The sequence below is a fragment of the Aplidium turbinatum genome, chromosome 9 (genome assembly GCF_918807975.1).
Source record: "Aplidium turbinatum chromosome 9, kaAplTurb1.1, whole genome shotgun sequence".
In the NCBI taxonomy this organism is placed as follows: Eukaryota; Metazoa; Chordata; class Ascidiacea; order Aplousobranchia; family Polyclinidae; genus Aplidium; species Aplidium turbinatum.
In genome coordinates this window covers 8,474,642-8,497,433 of record NC_137480.1, presented here as the reverse complement: position 1 = coordinate 8,497,433, position 22,792 = coordinate 8,474,642, and the positions used below count along the sequence as shown (strand labels likewise).

General features: G+C 37.9%; 1 protein-coding gene across 1 annotated transcript; it reads right to left on the bottom strand.

The window, feature by feature from the left end:
• Positions 1-3,024: 3,024 nt before the first annotated feature.
• Positions 3,025-21,839, bottom strand: LOC145777065 (uncharacterized). The gene is made up of 9 exons (XM_082588349.1): positions 21,608-21,839; positions 15,190-15,370; positions 14,731-14,871; positions 13,853-13,977; positions 13,122-13,228; positions 12,724-12,855; positions 10,022-10,169; positions 5,628-5,800; positions 3,025-4,805 (listed from the first exon to the last, which is right to left on the bottom strand). The coding sequence occupies exons 1-9, from the start codon at positions 21,729-21,731 to the stop codon at positions 4,509-4,511; spliced, it is 1,428 nt and encodes a 475-aa protein (XP_082444475.1). The 5' UTR covers positions 21,732-21,839; the 3' UTR covers positions 3,025-4,508.
• Positions 21,840-22,792: the final 953 nt, after the last annotated feature.

Here is a 22,792-nt window from a genome sequence, read left to right as displayed (position 1 = left end):
TTCAGGGTTAAGGTTAGAGCTAGGTTTAAGGTTAGTTAACTAATATACACTAAGATTTCCATTGGGCTTTCATGGACCCCCTAAAACTAATCCGCGGACCCCAGCTCTAAAAGTAGGCTAAGATTTTCCGAAAGTGTTTTGAGAGATTGGTTGATTCAGATTGCGAAATAACTATTTGCCAATGAAATTCTGCAATGATAATAAAATATAAGCTTTCCCTAACCCTACTTTTTTTGAAAAGCTCTTGTGCAACGCAAAAATTAATTTATAAAGAAAAAAAATGGTTTGACTTCGACGGGCGTCGAACCCTCGTTCTCACGAACACTAGGCAGAGGATGAAACCACTGTGCCAACGAGAAACTGTTGCATTTAAACGGTTTTAATACAAACTTTCACCAAAATATGTAAATGAGACAGAAAGTACGTGGGAAAAAAATTTCGCGGCCCGGTCACCAACATTGACATCTGAGTGAAGTTTCTGATTGTTGAAGTCTTCTGTTGCCGGAGAATTATTCAATTTATTAGATGCCGCTGGAAAAGAGTAGTGGCGGTTGGACTACTTCATGCATGCTGCGTAGTCCTACTTTCGCTCAGTTTGATGTTTATCACAAAGTAGGCCTTACACCGTCGGCGGAGTGGTGAGGTCGTTTGCAGGACGCTCGAAACGACGTCGATTCGGCACCGCTTCCAAGCAAACAGATGCTGCATGTCAACATGGGCGAATGAAAGCAGATGACCCTATGATGACACGTTCCTTCTTTGCTTTAAAGTTGTCTGTGGTGTTGTATCTGTAATCGCCGTGAGCTATTGTGTATTGTCAGTGATGGGCATTATAGATGATAAATTTCTATCGCTTATCGTTATCGCTTAATTATTTTTTCAGTTATCGTTTATCGTTATCGCCAAAGGCAATATTTGATTATCGCCGATAATTAATCGCCAATAAATTTTATTTCGGATCAACACACAAGTGGAAAGACCATGAAAAGTAATGTTTTTACTAGCCACCTAGTTCATGAAACTAAAATTAAAACCAGTTCTTCTTCAGTGCCTGAAGTGTGTGTGCACAGGTCGTTGTCATGGGAGGGGCACGCCCCCTGCAGCGACGGCCCTGACAACACAATAATTTTTAGAGTTGCAAATTGCAATGCAATGAAATGCATGCAACAAGTCTCTTGTTGTTTTGCTGCAATCGGCAATCGCGAGTGAATTTTACAATTAAAATGTAAGCGCACAGGCGGTACAGATTCCTTTGAAGCGAAGCGAAAGAAATTGGCAAGTGGTTTATGAAAGTATCGTAATACGAGGTCGCTTTTACATCGGAAACATGGTCTTTCGCGCCACCATCACTGAAACAAGTCATTGCAGAATATGATATTGCTTGAAGCATTTGACATGCAGACCGACATCACACTTTTTGCATCTTGTTGTAGTTTTTGCATGACAATAGGCGCATCGAGTTGCGTGGTAAAATTATGCTAAATACAGTATAACCTTTCTCATTTACCTATGCTGCATAGCCGAGTGGTAAGAGCGCTGGAACGGCAATCGAAAAGGTCTGTCTTTTGCAGGACACTTAAAGGCATGCCTGAAGGTGGACATGAAGATTGGCTTCCTTGCCTTCCCGTCCACTTAATCTAAATCTTCAACCACCGGGCGTAAGCCTGGATACGACGACGATTTATCTATGCGACATAGCCAACGCTCAATCAAATATTTTTATTCCCACTAATAATACAGTGCCTATATTGTAATTCTTATCTCAACAACTCAGCGTTCTGCCATTGCTTTAATGATGGTGTTCACAAAGAAAACAGAAAAATTTATCTGAAATTATCAGTAAATTACGATAATTAGCCTATGTCATTGTTCTTGAACAAACACGACTAATTTGACAAGCTTGATGAATTTCACAGTATGCACATTTTTACTATGAGAACGTTCAAATATTGCGTAACGCTTTTTTTCGAATTTTTGGCCCCCCCCCCCTCCCCCATGTAACGCTTTTTCACTACGAATTCAGCACAAAAAACTACCATTCCGTACTCGAAAGCGTTACGTAACGTTTTGCTTGAACCCCCTCCCCCCCGATGTGACGCTAACGTAACGCTTTGCATAAACCCCCCCTCCCCCTCGAAGGCGTTACGTAATATTTGAACGTTCTCTATCAATAACGCTTAAGATTACTGATAAATTTTCAAGCATTTTACGTTTTTTGGAATTTTTTCAATTATTGCTGACTTTGCTGTAAACCGCCCGTAGAAAGCAAAATACAAAGTTTGGAATTTTTTATGGTATTTTCGTTTGATTTAATTATTTTGCCTACTGCTCGTAAGCGGCAGTGTAACTCAATTGATAAAAGCATCCAACTGGTATCTGAAGGTATAATTATAAGCACGGCGGTTACCTCAGTGATTTGATTCTGGATCAAGAGGTTGAAGATTCGATACCTACTGCCGCTGTTGCGATTTTATTCATGCATAACTTACAAAAAGTTTTGTCCCTTTACAGTATATTATGTTCGATTTTTCGTCATGTTGATGAAAACAGTTCGTGCTGCATGGGATGGGGCGGCGCTAATGAAGAAAAAAAAAATTATCGTTATCGGACATTTTCGGCGATAATTTATCGTTATCGCTTAACTTTTTTTTGATTTACCGTTATCGCTTTAGGCATTTTTCGTTTATCGTTATCGCTTAACTGAAAAATGAGTTATCGCGCCCAACACTGTGTATTGTCGCAATGACACAAAATAAAACATAATGACTAGGCTATATTTGTAGTAACGTCTTTAACACATGAACTATGTCCTGGCCCTTTGTTTAGCCTGAAGACTCAAATTAAATAAATCAATTTAGCCAATAGGCTAAACACATGAAATATTCTGCAAGTTATTCTTTGTTACTTGGTCTCTAAAATGAAAGCTGAATCAAAGTATTTAGAAAAGTCATAGCCTAAGTTAGTTCTCGCACGATTGAGTTTTTGTCAAAGGCTCCAGCTGTCAATTGTCATTAAGACAGGTGATGATGCAGATATAAGTTATTGTATTATTACAAAAAACTACAAGCAACATGCAACTCACTCAGACAAATATACTGTATGCACCATGCTCTTTACGAGTCAAGCATTTAATTCAGAGCTGTAGCTTTTCATAACATCTTTCCCATGCACTTCAAAACAGGTGTTTGTCCATTCCAGGAGCAGACAATTTAATAAAGAAACACATATCAGAAAACAGATATCTTTGTCACAAATACCTTCACATACCACACAAGTTACACCACGTTCTCTGCTTTGGGTATAAAGAAATAATATATTTGAGTTGCAATACACAGAATGGAAAAAAGGGGTGAAAACAATTGACCAATAAGTGGGAAAAAAACAAATTTGGATGACGATGATGTTAAATAAAAAAAAATAAAAAAATACAGCACATTCTCGAAAAGTTATCACAAAAATAGGTGTCGCATTGCAATGTTTTATAAAAACACGGTTAGCCTTGAATAAATCACATTGGGCAACAATTAATGTACCAACGCCTCACGCATTGGTCGTAACTCCATGGATTCGTCTTCACAGTGCGTCATTACCGGTAACTGCATTTGTGGACAATTGTTAACATGTTCAGAGGCATTACACCAGGGACGGGCAACTTCTCCAGCCTGCGGGCCGTATGTTGCCCGCCCCTGCATTACACCAAGTAAACTCGGATTTTGTTCAGTGACGTAGCTACATAGAAATCTTTAGGGAGACAAACGTCATTTAACATTAATTACAAGGATATTAAAAAGTGTAATAATATTGAAACGTTTTTGGGGTGGGGGGGGGCAAGATAAAATTTTGGGGGCGCGATCGCCCTCCGTGGATACGTCTTTGGTTTTGTCAGCTGGGCTCGCGCCAACTAACGGCGCTTAAAAGCTGCGTACTATTGAAATTTCGCCTTGTAAAATAATGGCAGTCAGATTCTTAGTGAACTATTAAATGTACCAGAACTTGAACTTGAGCAGCAGGAGCTTCAACTGCAGTTGCCTCACAGTCAGGCATGACACGAAAAAATTTTTTGAATGTCATTTAAAAATAACACGTAAGTAAGTCTCAACTTTTGTTTGTTTCTTACAGTTGCTTACAGTGCATTTAATCCCAAGTAACCAGAAGAAACCTTCAATCATTTGTGGGATGTTTGATGGAAGGAATTTAGATGATATTGTTCTCTATACGTTCAACAATCATGGGCAATAGTCGTTTATAACAAGGGTAGACACCGTACAAACTGCAGCCAGTGCTGACCAAGAAAATGACCTAAGAACATACACACCACCGTGGGCAACAACGCGCAATGTACAGATGGGCGGTCATCACGCAGACAATTCTTTTGGAGCGTTCGCGCTTACGAATTCACAAAAAAGGGGAAAAAACGGTATAAAGCATTTCGTCAGAACTTAGCTAAGAACGGCATCAACAGAGCATGTCTTGCCAAAATCGGATCACAAAAACAATCATGAATATACTCAAATTCCAAGACACACAAATAGATGGGGCAACACCTCCACGGCCGTGAAAGTAATAAGGAAGTATACTATGAGCTTAACTGGTATGGTTACATCCCAAGGTTGCACAATCGTTTTCTTTGAGGTTAAAGAATGTAACGTGTTCGATATTTGAATAAACTTAAACCACTTTGGTTCGTCCAAACCATCGCCAATAAGATCATCTTTCGATGACGTCACTTCGCTGTCAGCGGTGATGTCATTCGAGGTAGAAGGCTCGTTGTCGTCAGAAAGGTCGAGGTCGCTTGAGTTTTTTTCCTGAAACGGAATAGTGCTATTTGAATAAAAATGCAAACCATGTAATAAAAAAAAAAAAAATGTTCACAGCAATATTTCTCATTGGCGTGTGAGAAACTTTGCATTGTTGGTGAAAAAAGTTGCGAGTGAAGAGAAAAAAGTTACACATATAGAAAGAGAGTGGAGGAAAAAGTTTGAAATACCAATGCAAGCAGAGAAATGATGGCGGCTTGTGGAAACCGGCGGCCGAGCGGCACGGTAGTATCGGAGGCTATTTAACTTCTTGGTAGCTAAGTTCGCCGGAGAACATTGAGCAAAACTAAGAATATTGTGCACGACATTCTTCTCATCGTAAGTATCCCGGATGCTGGAGTGCAACATACGCGTCAGAGATGTTCGAATCTAACTTTTCCAAGATTCTGTGAACATCTCTGTTTCCTGGCAAACCTAATACACAGTCCTTAATCCTTTAGAAAAAACGTGACTGAGTTTAAAATGACGTGACAATGTGGTTTAGAATCCATACCAATGTCATTTTGAATTTGGATGCACATCAAACTATAGTCTATAGCTCAATTCATGTCAGGTATGGGGCTAAAATACATCTAAAGAATAAAATCTAGTAAGTTCTTGAATAATTTTAAACGCTGCTTTCAATTTTTGATCTGCTGCAAAAACTTTTGAAACCTGTCCTGATGCTGCTTTTCTGCAAAAATTAAGATTCTACAGAATCAGGATCCGGTGAACATCTCTGAACCGCGTCAATTCATCAGAACACAAAACTCGAGACAAGGTCTACTCTACTATACTGTATATATAAAATCTAACTCAAAGTATTCTTACACAAATCGGGGGAAGCTTGAATTCTTTGGTGTAATGCTTGGGGTTGGGAGGCATGGATTTTCTGTAGCAACTGCTGTTGAAACTTCGTAGACCAATCAAACGATACAAATTCTCAACCAGGTTAAGACAAATAGTTTTGAGGCAGATTCGAAGGAGAAGAATAACAACTCCACCTGAAAAAATAAAATATGTATGACATAAACAACTTGCATAAAACGCAAGGATGCAGTAGTAGATATGATTTATATATAAAAGCCACGGCGTGTATATCCACGGGCCACCAACTCAAGAGATCGTATGGAGAAATTTTCGAAGATACAATGCACGCAACATTTTTCACTTAATTCCCAGTGATATGTAGCTGAAAATATTTTGCACTATTCTTCTATTAGCAAACAAACACAAAATAGCAATTGACTTCATCAACTTGTTCACAATGAACCGATTGAAAATACCGGTTTGGATATTTTTATGTCGACATGCACCAGTTGCAATGTTTGCAGTGCCATCAACGATGTTGATTCAACGTATCGCAACAAACCGAAACTTATTGTCACAGTTTCAATGTAAGCAACCTTTCGATGTAAAATCGACCTCGACTTGTATGAGTTCTGCTTTGGGAGTAAGACAATTACAAGTTTTTGTATACACAACAAGCATGGAAGGAAACTGGCTCAGCCATGTGTCTCGTGTCAGAACTCTCTAATGGCGTAAATATGGCTCTGTAGCAAAAAACGCCAACAAAAACTAATCAAACAACAAGCTTTCTGACACTCCACTATCAGCTTATGTATTATGGATAAGGAAGGAAATAAAACAAAACAACTGAGACCAAGACCAATTTATCCTCGACCGTGTTTAATCTACTCAGTAGTGTCACGAAGAACAAGCGATGGCACAAAAGATATCGATAACATTATCGTTACAGAAAGTGTCGTCCATTATTCATACGCGTTGCAATTGGTTTTGAGACAGAACGCAGCCAATTAAATGTATCGAGCAACTGTGATGTTTTAGCTTGTCATTGACCTTTTTTCTAGCATGCACAGCACCTGTCGAGCCAGTAATAATCATCATTTTCACATTGAAACCATGTTAAGATAGCAAATTTGTCACATGGCTAATAAGTCAAGTTAATGCCACAGAGCACAACGCATCGTGGCATTAAGAGACAACAGTATCCTTCAAAGTTAAACCATCATACCTTATTATCTTGAGAGAGAAGCAATTTTAGAATAGACACTTTTGATTTCTGGCTTGTTTTGTCTATCATCCGTTTAAAAACCTAATAATCCAAAAAAATTGCGACAAATCACTTTGGGAAAATACTTTACTTGGTACTTTTACGAGATCAGCAACATATCTGCGACCCGTACCAATCACAATCGGTCTGAAGACTGATGCAAAAGCTTTTCCGCATTGACGGTGTCCAACAACATAATTGCCATTGAGCCAAGCAAAAAAACACTCGCAACAATTACGCGCCACGAAAGCGTGGGAAGACAAAGCTTGTGTTCAAAAAACGTAAAAAGTTAGCACACTACTAGATATCAAATGTTTCTTGACACAGCATAGTTTCTAACCATTCTTTACACACGCTACCATAGTTTTTACACACCACAGTTTCAACAATTCTTTAGACGCACTATAGATTTAATCATTTTTTATACTCTGAAAATAAATTAGAGCAAACCAGCTGATAAAAATTGCCTTTTTGACAGAGTTGAAACATGAGTCAATTGGTGATAGACGAGCAAATCCTCTGTCAGTGACTACTTGCGCTATTCAAAATCTAGGAAAAATACTTGTTATTCGGGACGGTGTTTTTACTGCGCATCGGTGGCAGTGTTTGCAACGCATGCGGTGTACTGTAGAGAAAAAAATTCAACACTTATTATGTAGTGGGAAAACCTGCATGCGGTGTACCCTACTGACGTGTTATCTACCAATAATACAGTAGCAGGAAAACTTTGACATTTTATTGTTGACACTATGTGAAAAATCTTATTATCAATTAAGAGGTGAAAACAGGCAAAAGTAAGCGTGGCAAAGTAAAGTGCTGAAGTAATAATATTAGTATAAGCGATTGATGGGGTTTCATCGAACAAGCAATGCAAGAAACGATGTAACTGCATGGTGGGATCAATATAGTAGACACACACATCATTGTGCTATGTAAAAATTGCCCCCAAGGCTACTTGCTTGATCCACCCCTGCTTACACGGCATGGTAAAGTGAGCAATGATGATGTCATGATGCATATTATGCTATGATAAATATAGCTAACTGTTTCTTGTCTTGTTTGCAGAAGAGGATATTTACAACGCAACTGTAAACATTAGCTTCGAACTTCCCTTATTTTTAAGGCTGATGTAGAAGGAGAGAATGAATGTGCGGAAGTGAAGCAATCGCTGCTGTCATGCCCCAGACGGCAAACCAGCCGTTTTTTTACATTGATTTAACGTCTGTAGTAGATTCAAAATTGTATCATTGTAAAACAATGGTTAATTTGCTGTCTGGGGCAGGAGGGCAGCTATTCACAGCACATTGCAGCCGTCTCTTCAAAAGGTGGTTATCTACAGACGTTGAATCAATGTAAGAATGATGGATTTTGTTGTCTGAAAAGTGGCAACATAGTATCTACAATGTAAGAATTATTATCAGAAGTTGAAAACACCATACAGCGATATTTATCGCGCTACAAAGTTAACACTTTCGGAAATGGTGCTGTCCAAGTGCAAAGGAAACTTAGCCCTCATTAGGAAAATGAAATGAATATCTTTAACAACGTTGAGATGAAGACGAGAGCGAGATGAATGGCAACAAGTAAATTTATAAATAATTCATAAAATAAGGTTAGATTGAAGCTATCATCGTAATTGAGAATACTACTTTGTTCACTGAAACTAATTAGCTTTTCTACATTGGTTCAACTTAAAAAATAACTGATTGACTGATTAAGGCGGTGAAACAGACATATCGTTTTTAATTTTTCTATTAATACTATAACAGCTGTTCATAACGTTTGAGTTGGCAGCCGTTTGATGACGACCGCCTAATATTCTAATGGCTTAAAAAGAGTCATCAGCAGCAGCTACCATTGGGGAAAAGGTTGACACAAATTTTAAGTCAACAATACCGACAAAGCATATTTAAACAAAATATGATGCTTCACACCCTCGCGCCATTGCATTTCAATCAAACTGGAGTTAAGGAATGATGAGTTTATCACATTTATATTTTGGAAGCTTAGTCCCACAAAAATCATGTTCATAACATCTTTGTCTTGTGTACAAACTTATCCATTTTGGTGTAAGCGAGTACAGGTCTTTACCAGAACACTAAACCTGACACTTCAAACTCTAGTGAAGTGTGCTCATCACAGAATATTCCAAGTGGTTTCTCTCCGGTTGGTTCAATATAAGAAGTGCTTCTGTGGGCCAATTGACAAAGGGTGTGTGGACTATCAGGCAAGAAGTTATCATACATGGAGTTGGAATGACGATGCAGATGTGATTGCTTTAAAACTCATGTTTTATCGTAGTTTTGATTAGTTTTTTTGGCAGCTCTCAAAAACCGTTGCCTATCAAGCGAAGCGGAAGCACTGTCGACAGCTGTGTAGTGTGTGTAAATTTCCTCTGTATAGAACCTCATAATTAAACACAACCGAATAATGAAACACACCCATCCCAAAGCTTGCAAAGTGGATTCTTCAAGAAAATCAGTAAAGATGAAAGCTTACTTTTAAAATACAATTTTGGTAAAGAGGTGACTTTCTTCAAGGTATTTTTAAAATATTTACAAGTCAAAAATCTTTTCTGAACGTATGCCCATCCGCCAAATGTCGAAGACATTTCAACTACATCACAACATTCTTCTGCGAGCAATTCTTTTAACAGACAAGTCCAATACCAGAAGCTTCAGGGGTGATAAAACTTTCACTTAATTCTCATAAATTTGGTTATTCTGTATAATAACATAAAAGCCGAAATCAACTATTTGACTGACTTTCAAGAATACGGATGTATATTATATAAATTTACCAACAAGACAGAAACGAATTCATTTATGTGACCCAAAGCAGTAAAATGCAATATCAGTTTCATGAAATACACATTCTTGAAAAAGTTGTCCAATATCTACAGTGCTACGGAAAACGCGTCGTAGTCGTAAGGGAGTATTATAAAATGTCAGGGAATATCAACAAAGATTCTGTAACAACATACTATTTAAAAGGTAAATTAATACCCAGAGAGCAAGTCAATCGTTTTTTTACATTGATCCAACGTCTGCAGACGATGAATCAATGTCAAAAACAATTGATTTGTTGTTCGGGCAGTTAAAAACATCAGCAGATGTTAGCAAAAAGTGGTGAAATTTTGTACTGAACTTACCTAGCAGCACACGCGAAAAAGAAAGTTTCAAAAATGTAACAGAACAAAAATTTCCGGGAAGAGTTTCCAGCAGTGGTGGTGAGCCTAGAATGCGGGACCTCTGGCTCCTGGCAAGAATAATTCCACTCACAACACCGTGAAGCACACACTGCGATCATATCAAGCAAAAAGCAGCAGTTAGTGATGAAATTTTCATAAACCTGATAATAAAGTTATAATACAATCATACAAAGACTGAGTGAAACTGTTCACCAGGCATTTGATAAATGAAGTGACTTGCGTTCTTTTGGTGACTATAGGCTACTAGGTAAAGTTTCACAAAATTTCACAAGGTTCGCACTGCAGTATTCGAGGGTTAAATGACAGAACGAGCCAAGTCACCCAAAAGTAGTTTTGAGAAAATGGCATTTTAAAATTTAAAAATTTTAATTTTAAATTTGAAGTCAAACCACTCTTTTTTACTGTGTGACTATATTTTGGACCTGTGACGGCAAGTCGGCAATGATGACAAAATGAGCTATGTCACATTAGCTCATTTTGTCAATAGAGATGGTATAGATGCAGAAGCGGCACAATGAGCTATGTAGCAATAGCTCATTGTGTCGTATAGTCCTCTGGACTTAGTTTAAATGGAGCAGTCAGTTCTGAGAAACCTGTTCAGGCTAGAACTTAGCTCTTTCTGTCAGTAAAAATACGGGGCTTGAGAAACACTTTCCAGTATCTAACCACAAAAAATGCAAAAATGGACTTAGCTCGTTCTGTCATTTAGCCCTCGATATAACCTTGTGAATTTTTTTTGTTTGTTATTCGCTCTGAGGATGCGCATTGTCATGGTGCGCGAAACGTCACAGAAGCAATAAACCAACCTGTTTATTGTTGCTTTTACTTAGAAGTAAAAAAACTAAAAAAACTTTAAGTGTGGCCTACGTAAAGAAGTCAACCTCTATATTCATCTTTAAGTATTTGACGGTCTTGCCAAAACAGACTCGTTCTTTTGGGTAAAACGAGACATGCAATTTCACTGAAGCTTGTGCATTTCTGGTTCCAACAATGTTTAAGGATGGTCTGGTGTGCAATTCAGAACCCGAAGATTCGAAAGAAAAACTACACAAATTCAATTAAAGCAAATAATGGAAGTCGGCTTATATTGTTCCTATAAAAGCGTCACTTTTTTAGACTGTCTGCTTGTTGATCACTGCCACTCTGCGCTGCAGGAACATGCTGATCAATACTCCACTACACTAGGCTGGTAATTGAATAAATTTATTCACTCGGACTTGGGTTGTGTAACAAAGTAACTAATGCAACACAAATGCACCCGACACACTTAGACAAGTAATCTGGAAAACATGGCTATCCCGGACTTGTGTATCCTGCTGGTATTGCGAATTGATGATGCGCTTTTCACAATTTCTATATCATTGTTTCCGGCCTGACAAGTAGACCCCGATTGAGGACACCGAGCAGTGAACCACATAGAATTTCGAATAGCTGAGCGTAGATCTTCATATGATTCACATTGCAAGCATTGATTGTGTAAGTATCAGACTGAGCTTGATTTCCAATCGCATCAATACCCAGACAGTAAATCAAAGGTCAGCAAATCATCGTCAATCAATGTAAAAAACGGTTGATTTGCTGTAAAACTAAAAAGGTGTCCAGGAAAAAAATGTCACACCACGGTTTAATGAAGTGAAAACACTCCAAGCCAGACGGAAAATCGATTGTTTTTGACATTGATTTGGCTTAAACTGATTAACATTGATTAAAACTTTTGGATTATTTTTCAAAAACTAATCATCAGCTTTATGAAACGTCATGCATGAAAGTTGTAGTGTTGTATTCATAAGCTATATAGTTTTTTGTGTCATTTATCACATTGTCAGTTTAAAATTCAAACAATATCTGAGGCAAGCAGATTCGTTTTTTTTATTGTTCATCGTTTTGTATCAAGCCGCAGTTGGCCTTTTTTTAATGATTCCCACTCTGGACACAACAAAATTCCTGCAATTCGAGTTTTCTTTTGGATTTAATCCTCTGATTCATTGTAAATGACTTCCTCGGTTGCATTGCTAGTATTTATAAAGTATAAAATTAATTAATGCATAAAAGATGATCGTACATGGAAGTGCATATCAGGTTACACGGAACACACGCGCGCTATAATAAAACATGAATCCGAACAACAGCACCAGGTACACCCGCACCTGTCAAGTGAACGTTGTGATGCAAACCCACCCGAGAATTTACAAAACGCCTCGTTTACAAAACCACATCGAGAAGTTCAAAACATATTAAACAGTTTAAGTGACATTTGGTCGCTTAATTTCATCTTGGTTTGCCACAGCAGCAAATCAATCCTTTTTACAGTGATTCAATGTCTGCAGACGTTGAATCAATGTAAAAAAGGATGGATTTAGTGGTCGGGATTGCACAATAATGAAGGTAAGAAACGTTTCCTTTGTCGGTCTTTTGTGGTGGAACTTTTTTGTAACCTTGTGGGACACCATTACTTATTCATAAACTGCTAGTTTGCAGACATTGAATCAATACAAAAATCACAGATTTTGCTGTCTGGGTAGTTAGCCGCTCATATACGATATTGCAGTCTATAAGCCATGTAGTATATATAGATTTCACTGTCACAATTAGCTTTGCAAGAAAAGCGTCAAAAACAATGTTTTCTTTTACAAAAAACGCACCGTGTCTAAGAATGAGGAGTTTCCTGCCTCAACGATTGGATGCAAGCACAGCATAAGGAAACAGAATGCCAACAGCTTCAGCTGTGGTTCAAGTCGTTGCTGGCTGATGTAGAAATCAACATAGTCATCAACCTGTCAATTTTGAAAAGATATTTTAAAAACGGGGAACTAAAACGTAAGCAACAGTTACGTTTGACAAAAAAAAAGAAGGAAATTTTGAAGGTTTTGCGTTATAACATAATCAAATCATGATGCAACAGATAGTAAGTGATATGTCTTTTTCTAATATTAAAAATGAGTGCTATAGCTTATGGTACATTATCGGCAAACATAAAGCTGAATTCGATTAAATTGTTTTAGATCATCTTATTCATTGCTAAAAAATCAAGGGACCAAACCTGCATCCACATTGACAGAATCAAGACACCGACAACACCCCCACATACTATATCGGCCGGACTATGTACTCCAAGATACAATCTACTCAGCATCACTCCAAATGACCCTGAAACCAAAACAAAAATTCTATCCACGAAAGAAAAAAATAGTCGTTGGGACACAATGATGAGCACCAAATCGGCATTTTTATTTCATTCAAAGCGAAAATAGAACAAACCAATTTCACATAAATGTAAATGATGTATCATACAAGGTGTAAATGTCCAACGTGGGACTGTTTCTTACGCAACGTATATATATAGAGTTAAAACCGTCATTTTCCATTCAAAGCAAATTAAAAACAGTCAAAGTCGACGACTATTGAACCTCAAACTAAAGTGAGCCACTCGATAATCAATTTGGAGAGTCTCTAATTTTTTGGCTGTTGTTACACCAACGGATCAGCATCATAATATAATTACCAGATAGCAAAGCTTTCTTGAGCTGGCTGCTAACTTAATCACAGGGCCCGTTAGACAATCAGCCATTAAAAGCTACCTGGAAAGCACCCGAAACAAAAAAATGTAAAAACACAATGTTTTTGAAACGCAATCTGAAGATTTCAAAACTCCCCTGCCAATTTTGTGTCTTTTGCCTTAATTTAATGTGCGCGCGCAGACGTTGAAGCAAAGTAAAAAAGACGGTAAAAAACAAAAACAGCATTTATCTTAAATCTGAAAAAACTACTCACATGAAACAATAAGGGCACAGAGAATGCTTCTATTGAATGGTGAAAGTTCATAGTGTAAAGTGGCATAGAGCCAAATATACCATGGCATTATCACACCCAATAAAGAATGGTGGCTTGGCAGAGCCCTGTAATAATACAACAGCTTAAAAAAAAGCTTATATATACAGCACTATTATACACATAAGCACAACACAAATTTTCAAGCTACACAAGATCGCTCACATTAGATGATTTTTTAAACAAAGTGCTAACTTTGCATCATCTTTTCCAGCTAGTACACATCGGAGGCGGAGTGGCCCGTTTCGGTGAGTCCGATTCGGTGAGTTTCCTATTCGGTGAGAGCCTTTTTCGGTGAGAGCCCTATTCGGTGATTTTTTTTTTTTTGAAGTTATTGGGTACCGTAGCCTAATTATCATTGCCGTTATAGGGTTAGGGGTTAAGGGTTAGGGGATAGGAGAGCAATGATAAAGCGGCAATGACAATGAAAAAAGCGGCAATGATAATTAGGCTACGGTTCCCGATAATTTTCAAAAAAAAATTCAAAAAAAACATCGAATAGGGCTCTCACCGAAACAGGCTCTCACCGAATCGGACTCACCGAATAGTAGCAGACCCCATCAAAGATGTACAGGAGTCAGAGTTTGAAATTATTGGTAAAAATAGGAGTCAGCCGGAGTCTTAGCGTACAAATATTTAGCCAACACTGGGAATGCGATTGGAATTTGGAGTCAATATCCTCAAAATATTTGGAGCTGAGGTGGAGTTTGGAGTCATAAACTTCAGAATCGGAGTGGAACAGGAGTCCAGAAAACCTGACTCTGTACATCTCTGCCCTACATGTAGAACACGTTTCAACAAGAAGACTGGTAAATTCATACCAATCAAATGCCTTCTCGAGTGGAATAACCGGTGGACATGGTGGCCGAGGTAAACACAACAAAGTCTTCAGAAAGCCGGTAATGTAAAATCCCACCCACATCAAGACACCAAACAAGCGTCCTAACCTTTGATCTAAAAGCCTAAAGCATAAAAATGTATCATGGTCGGAAAGAACTTTCAATTTGCAGGCCGCTTTTTTTAATTATGCGATGAAACAATAATTTCTTTTACACCAATTGCTTATAAAATACTGTCAACAAAAATCTACAATAAGCGAGTTTTAGCTAATTCTCTCATATGTCATTGTCATAGATATATACATACGCAAAATTAAACAAACAAATCTATGATAAATTTTGAAAAAGTACATGATACTGGACAAAAACTAAGGACAGTAAAAATGAGCTTTTTACTGTTGTTCAATTACATTTCTCAAATATTTTTTATCAGGTGATTACCAGGTTATGCAAAGAAACAGTATTGTATAAAAGTCCTCCGTTCCCAGATAACTTAGCGCTTTCATTAAAGTAGTCCGATTGGGTGTTCTGTGCTTCTGGATAGTGAGAATCACCGGAGTTCCAACTAATATTCCATCTAACAATTTGTGCCGGAACCATCGTCCAACAATGCCAAATTTATCTGTTAAAACATCATAAAATTCATCATGCAATTTAACACAAGCCATGAAATATACAGGTAAAGGAATTTACAAGTTTTGTTTCATCTTCAACAACTGCATCAGAATATAAAACATATCCACTAGCATTAAACTAAGTTAAAGATCAATTTCATTTTTTGGTGAATTTCCATGTTATGAATTATGTATGGAATTAAAGGGACCGGTACATTTTCAGGCCTCGAAATTTGTACTTTTTTCCGACGGTCAAGCATGTCCTACCGAACTGGCCCTTTCAGCGGACATTTAATATCTCAACCGGACATATTTTTTGCATGTAGATTTTGCACAAAATCACACTACAGTATTGTGTAGTCAACTAGTCATGTTTGTAGAAGAAGATTTTCTACAACAGAATAACTCTGCAATGGTTGATGGCTTGATTAACCGACCCTGAAGTATAGCCTACTGGAGCAGATTGCTTGCAACTAAATCAGTGCGTTAATGACAGTCGTGTAATGACGCAATAAACACAATTGAAAACAACAATCCAAATTTCCTTATTACGAAAGCAACTACGATCACTTATTCCGTGGCCACATTCGCCTAAGCACGTGCGGAACCCAGTTGAGACTTGCTTCTCTGTGACGTTTCTTTTTAACAAACGATCAATGTAACGCAATAATTCTCATTGTTAAAATTAGAATACATATCCTGCCGAAAAGTGCAGACAACTTTATTTCAAGGCAACATTGCAAGGCGTTGAAATCATACCCGCCCACTTCCGGGGGGCGGCGCCCCTTTAAATTTATGGTTGAGAGGCAACAAAAATGGCTATTATAAGTGGTGTTTCAAAGATAAAATACTTCGCAAAAGAGATTTAGATCATTTAAACGGACTTAAAAAATGCCGAAACCGAAAACCAGCCTGCGTTGCTCTTGCCGGCAAAACAGCAGCTGATCGCATGGCTTTCTCTGGAACGTGATTACTACTGAGATGCGCACGGCATGCACGCTTGCACACTGCTTATCTTCCGCGCGTGAGGAGCAACTCCAAAGTCAAAACGCGTGGTAACGAAAAAGCGAATGCGAGGTTTAATGTTTATTCTCATTTCACGAGTTATCCAAACATCCGTTAGATTTTCTGTGACTTCAAACATGAAATCGATTTTAGCAAACTTTATCGAGTTGATACTATACGACATAACGAACAATCACGTGAATACAGCAGAAAAAATGCATTTTTCAAAACTGTCATCCGTGTTTTGGTTCAATAAGCACTGTATTGATGTATATATTGTAAAAATATATATATCTTATACACTCCTGCACTACCGTATATACTTTAGTATAGGTCGATCTCGTGTATAAGTCGAACCCCTACTTTTGAGGTGAAAATCGGTGATATTTCCTTCTGTGTATAAGTCGAACAGCTTATTCTCGAGACACTACCAGTCCATTCGATGGTTCATCTAAGTACCGTATTGACATACGGTATGGAAATTTCAAAGTAGATCGTAGAGTAACTTACGCTGCTGGAGTAGTAACTATTCACGGCAATATTAAGTAAACCAGCTAAATTAGACGTGTTATTTTCAACGAGGTCTTCCCGCTGTGAGATTAATGATTCTACAGAACGCGTTGTTTTGTTCGCAATGTGGAAGAATTAAATCGAAAACCGATAAAAGAGAAGGTGTTTAATGGTCTTGGTCGCAGATATTGCCTGTATTAGTGTATTAACGACGTCTCTTACTGCTATTATCACCTCTAGCCAACCTGACATCAATGTTTTATGCGGCCGCTAAGGTATGGCATCGACTTTAACGATTGTGGAATGTTACGTAATACCCAGACAGCAAAATCATTCAACGTCTGCAAACGTTGAATCAATGTAACAATGACGGGTTTTGCTGACTGGGTAAGAACGATTATATCCTACACGCCAAAATAAAAAAAATTGATTGCTTAAAACAGCTCTTTCTGCTTTTTTGTCTCGTGAGCTTTGCAATTGCATATTGCTCAACAATCAACAAGTTCATAAAGTTTAGAATTGACAAGAAATCATTAAATTTGAAAATTAAGTTTGAATCACCGCAAATAAACGTGTTCAAAACTTTTACTTCGGCCGACGCCATTTCACACTCCGTAATCTACGTCGGCAATGATTTTGCCGCAGCAAAATGCGCTCATTTTGAAGAGCTGGAGACAACAGCTTGTCCATGTATCAATTGAACCTGTCTTTTTGAGGTAAAATTCACTTGCGAACATCACGACCTATACTCGAGTACTACTGTATTCGATAAAAGACTAAAGAATTTCGATAAAAAACAAAAGAGAAAATACTTTGCCGTTGTTAACGCATTGAAGGTAAGTAATTAGCAAAACGAGGTTAATAAAACTGATAGCGGGTTTCCACTCTGCTTGAAATCATGATTTTTTGCGTTTTATTTCGATAACTTCAGTGTCTTGATCGTTGTTATTCACTCGCACAAAAAGGAAATGAATCAGCTTGTTTTCCAACTGTTCTAATTATGAGCTAACAATATCAAAATTTCTAGGACTATGCTTACTGCATGCGGAAAACTGATCGTTTCAAGCAGCGGTTCTAATAAATTTGGTTTGCGACCTAGGTGTCAATATAAACAGGGTCTGCTACTATTCGGTGATTCCGATTCGGTGAGTCTGATTCGGTGAGTTCCTAACCTCTAACCCTAACCCCTAATCCTAAAACGGCAAAGACTTTTGCGGCTTTCAATTATGACCGACCAATGAGTCGGCTTCGGCAGACATTCGAGGTCATTCCGGAGGTCATGACCGCCGGATATTTCGAGGCCTGCATTGATACAGACGAACTCGGTTAATTGTACACCTTATTTGTCTAACATTTTGATGTAATTATCTGATTTGTGAGTTAAATAAAGCTGTATTGTGAACAGTTGTTATTGTTGGGAATGTGTATGTGTACTTTCTGTTTTTTGAAACATTACACCGCATACTGCAGGTACATTAGATTTGCAACTTGCCTGCAAAAGAATTGCACGTATTGCAAGTTGAACTTACAAAAAACGTTATCGACGTTGTTCAATTTTTGTTTATTAACTTGTGAGGGACTATCAGTAACTGCGTTACACAGCACAGCGCATTGTCAGTGATTGTTTTGGAGCACTTGGAGCAGTGCTACTCAAATTACTTGCGTACGCAAGCAGATGACTGCCATAAGCGATTAGCTTGAAAGTATTGGGTGTTCTATAATTGAGTATTGCTTTGTGTTTATTAGAATGTGCTTCTTACCATGCTCATTGCTCAGGTTGTTTTTCTTTTTCAGCATAATTTTCACAATTATGTACTTGCGCTGAGCGTTAATTTTTCAAATGGCAAAGCGTAGTCGTATGGACATGTGGCCTACAGCAGTGATTTTCAACAGGTGTTCCGTGGAGCACAAGTGTTCTGTGAAAGATCGTCAAGTGTTTCGCAAGCAGTTTATTAGTTTGACTAGTGTTCCATGGAACACCGGTCGACAATCAAAATTACAAAAGCTTCGCGTTTGTCTTTCTGCTTTTCCTGACGGAATATTAACTTTGTGCTCATCCAAACATGCTCAGATATTGCACTGAGAAAAAGTGAAAGTGAATAAGTTGTTGTGTTGTTTATGTTAATGCATCACTGTATAAAATTTCGTTTGGTGTTCTGCAAGATTATTTTAATGCATAAAGTCTTCCGTGGTTCAAAAGAGGTTGAAAACACTGACCTACATAATTTACAGATAATCACTTTCCAATTCAATTGATTTCGATTCGGACAAAAGTGATACGGTATCGCAAGTATCAAAGTGCTGGGGTAAAAAAAAATCGTTCATTTCTTTACAATACGATGCATCATATTTAAAATCTGGCCTAATAGCAACAGATAATGCAAGTGTTTCGAAACCGCAATGTATCGTATGTGGAGTTGTGCTTAGCAATGACTCAATCAAACCTTTAGATTTACAGTAAAGAAACAATTATGTTCACACTAGGCCTAAACCAAATTAATTTTTGAAAGGAACAAAACAAATTAAAACCTGCGCAAAAAAATGTACTGTACAGTAGGGATGCACAATACAGAATATCGAATCTTAGAGATTCGAATCTCAATGTATTCGAATCGCATTTGCAGTTTCTTTTCGGATATCAGGATTCGAAAATAAATCTGTTAAATGAACAGTGTGCGACGTTAAACAAATGTAAAGTTGATATTTTCCGCCTTGGCGCCGGCTTTTTTCTACATGGACTGTTCGTTCCAAGCGCCTTTTTTCTTCCTTCATAGGGTTTACACAGTTATCAGAACTGCACACATGCAGTGCATTCCTGTACGGGTGAATAATTTGTGTGTGCGGCCACAAATGATTCATTACGTCCTACAAATCCTACATTGGTGTAACAGCTCACTGCTTGGACACAAAGAGTACTCAGTTACAAACTTTTGTTATAGCTACTAAGCAAGTCATGGACTCACACGCTGGTGATAATGTAGCAGATTGGATTGAGTCCACACTTGAGGAGTATTCACTGAGCCCTAGTCAAATATTTGCTGTGGCATCAAACAACGGTAGTAACATGGTTCGTGCATGTGATATTTTAAATGAACGGCATAACTGGACGCATGTTCGATGCTCGGCACATACTCTGCAATTGTGTATCAAAGATGCTTGTTCCTTACATGCTATAAAATTTGCTCTTGCAGCTGCAAGGCACCTGATGCAATATTTTAAGCAGTCACACAAGGCAAAAGCTTTGTGATCGTTACAGTGGCAACAGCAACAGGGTGAAGCTGAAAGTGGTACAAATATTTTTGCTTTTTGTTCAATATTATTTGGAAAAAATTGCCGCGTAATTTCAGAATAGATTCGAAATTCTGGATCCGAAATTAAGTATTCTAGAATATTCTAGAATAGCCAGGTATTCTGTATTGTGCATCCCTACTGTACAGACACTCTCATGCAAATATAAAAGCTTTACGTGAATCATATGTAGCGCTAAGGATTGTAAAACTCGAATCCCACACCGTTAACGAAATGTTAGTGAAAACCTGTTTGTGAATTTGCTCATTATAGATCCGTAAAACCAAAATTGGGCTCGTTATTGTCAGTTTTTTTGTCGTTTGGAATGTGTGACCGGTATGCCAAATGTTAATAAGACCTCTAGCAGTATGCGGTTTTAAAAAGTTTAAGTAGTATTGTCTTAGAGCAAGAGTCTTAAACATACGGCCCGCAAGAACTTTGGGTGCGGCCCGTGATGTATTTTTAAACTTTGAAAAATAATTAATTATGTATATACATTACATAATTTTTCTATAAATTAAAAAAAATAAAATGCACTCTATAATTGCTCAAAGAATCTGAAAATGCTCATCAAACTTCACACGAATTTTTAGCACTACCATCGCGCCATTGCATTGCGTGCAAGAAACTCGTATTGTTGCATCACAACCACATTGTCAGGTCTTGATGCCGATGGGTTTAATATTTTCCGCGCTTTTGAAAGTTGATTGCAAGATTTTTACTCTCCAACGCTGTCGCTTCATGTACGTTTTTTTGTTTGCTTTTTTGCATTCGTAGGCTACATTGTTTTTCCATATTTTTGTTCTTACTACGTTTTCTTGCGATCTAATGTTCTTGGTGAGTTCTTACTATCATTTTTATTGCGTTTTAACTGTGTTATTTTGTTCATCGACTTCTTATTGTTTATTGCGGAACTCGGGTGAATTTGCAAGTATTCATTTGGCTCTCAGAGCAATGCAACTTTGAGACCCTTATCTTAGAGCGTATTGTACGATAAAGGAGATAGGCCTAACAAAGCAAGTGAGCTTCATAATGATGATGAATGCAAAGCTTGCTATAGAGTGAAAAATCATTCTGGCAAGTGGCAACCAGTTTGTCAAACATCTCATCATTACATAAGAAACAGAAAGACCAAGAGTTTCTAATACTGTACTGGGTAAGTTAAAAATGTATTTTTAATTCATTGACATGACATCAAATAAGCTCAATGGAGAGTGTTGTTTCAATAGCTGAAGTCATATATTGGTCAATTTGATGACCTGGGCAATAGAAACACGTTTTCATACAAAACTAAATGCAAACTTGTGTAAATATTCATATGTGAAAAACTGCAAAAGTCCAGTGTCGAAAGAGGCTTTTCTTAAAATTGATGTTTATCAATTAAATCTACTACTTTCTGTTTGAAACAACTTTAGGTGAAATAAACTGTATTTGATTCTTACCAATAGGTGCATACACGTAACACTCGTCAGATTTCTTCTTTATACCTGCATCACAACTGATGCTGTCTTCAAGATAATTATCATCACCAGGTAGTGGATTGCTGGTTTTATTTCTTAAAAACATGACTTTATCACTATCAAACAAAAAACGATCAGCCACAATATTAGACACTTTAACAAACTAAGATTCAATCACATGACAAAACAATGAAAAATTTGCTTACAAAGCATGATTCCCTGAAATGTTACAAAGGTTTGTTGCACATTAAGTTTTGCAGGCTTTAATTATTATTATTATTTATTTGCGTCAGACAAAGCTGTCCATATCCAAAACAAAACAACGAAATAATACATAAGCTGCAAATGCAAACAGGTCACAGAGAGCCACTTTGGATGTCGTCGGTTTGGATGCAACCTAGTTCGTACCCTGAACAGTTCGTACCCTCAGTTCGTACCCTGAAAAGATCGAAAGAAAAAATTAAAAAAAGCCAAAGTCGCTGATCGCAGCTTCCGCAAACATTTTCCCCCTAAAAAGATCGAGAGAAAGATAGCACAAAGCCGAAGTCGCTGATCGCAGTTTCCGCAAACATTTTTCCGCAGTTTCCGCTAACCCTAACCATAGACTAATCTATGCTCTAACCCTAACCTTCGCTGATCGCAGTTTCCGCAAACATGTTTCCGTAGTTTCCGCTAACCTTTACCCTAACTCTAACCATAAAGTAATCTATGCTCTAACCCTAACCCTCGCTGATCGCAGTTTTCGCAAACATTTTTCCGTAGTTTCCGCTAACCTTTACCCTAACTCTAACCATAAAGTAATCTATGCTCTAACCCTCGTTGTTCGCAGTTTCCGCAAATATTTTTCCGCAGTTTCCGCTAACCCTAACTCTAACAATCGAGTAATCTATGCTCTCTAACCCTAACCCTCGCTGATCGCAGTTTCCGCAAACGTTTTTCCGCAGTTTCCGCTAACCTTTACCTTAACCACAATCTATGCTCTAACCCTAACCCTATTTTTTGCAGCAGACTTAATAAAAGGTTTCTCTCTCTCTCCTCGCTGATCGCAGTTTCCGCAAATATTTTTCCGCAGTTTCCGCTAACCCTAACCTTCGAGTTTGTTTGCGGAAACTCCGATCAGCGAGTTCGGCTTTGTGCTATTAAATTGCGATCAGCGACTTCGGCTTT

Coding starts and splice junctions, on each gene's coding strand:
- LOC145777065 (XM_082588349.1), bottom strand. CDS start 21,731: ATGTTTTTAAGAAATAAAACCAGCAATCCACTACCTGGTGATGATAAT. Junction 15,371..21,607: donor TTACGTGTATGCACCTATTG/GTAAGAATCAAA, acceptor ATGTTTTAACAG/ATAAATTTGGCATTGTTGGA. Junction 5,801..10,021: donor TTTTTCGCGTGTGCTGCTAG/GTAAGTTCAGTA, acceptor TTATTTTTTCAG/GTGGAGTTGTTATTCTTCTC.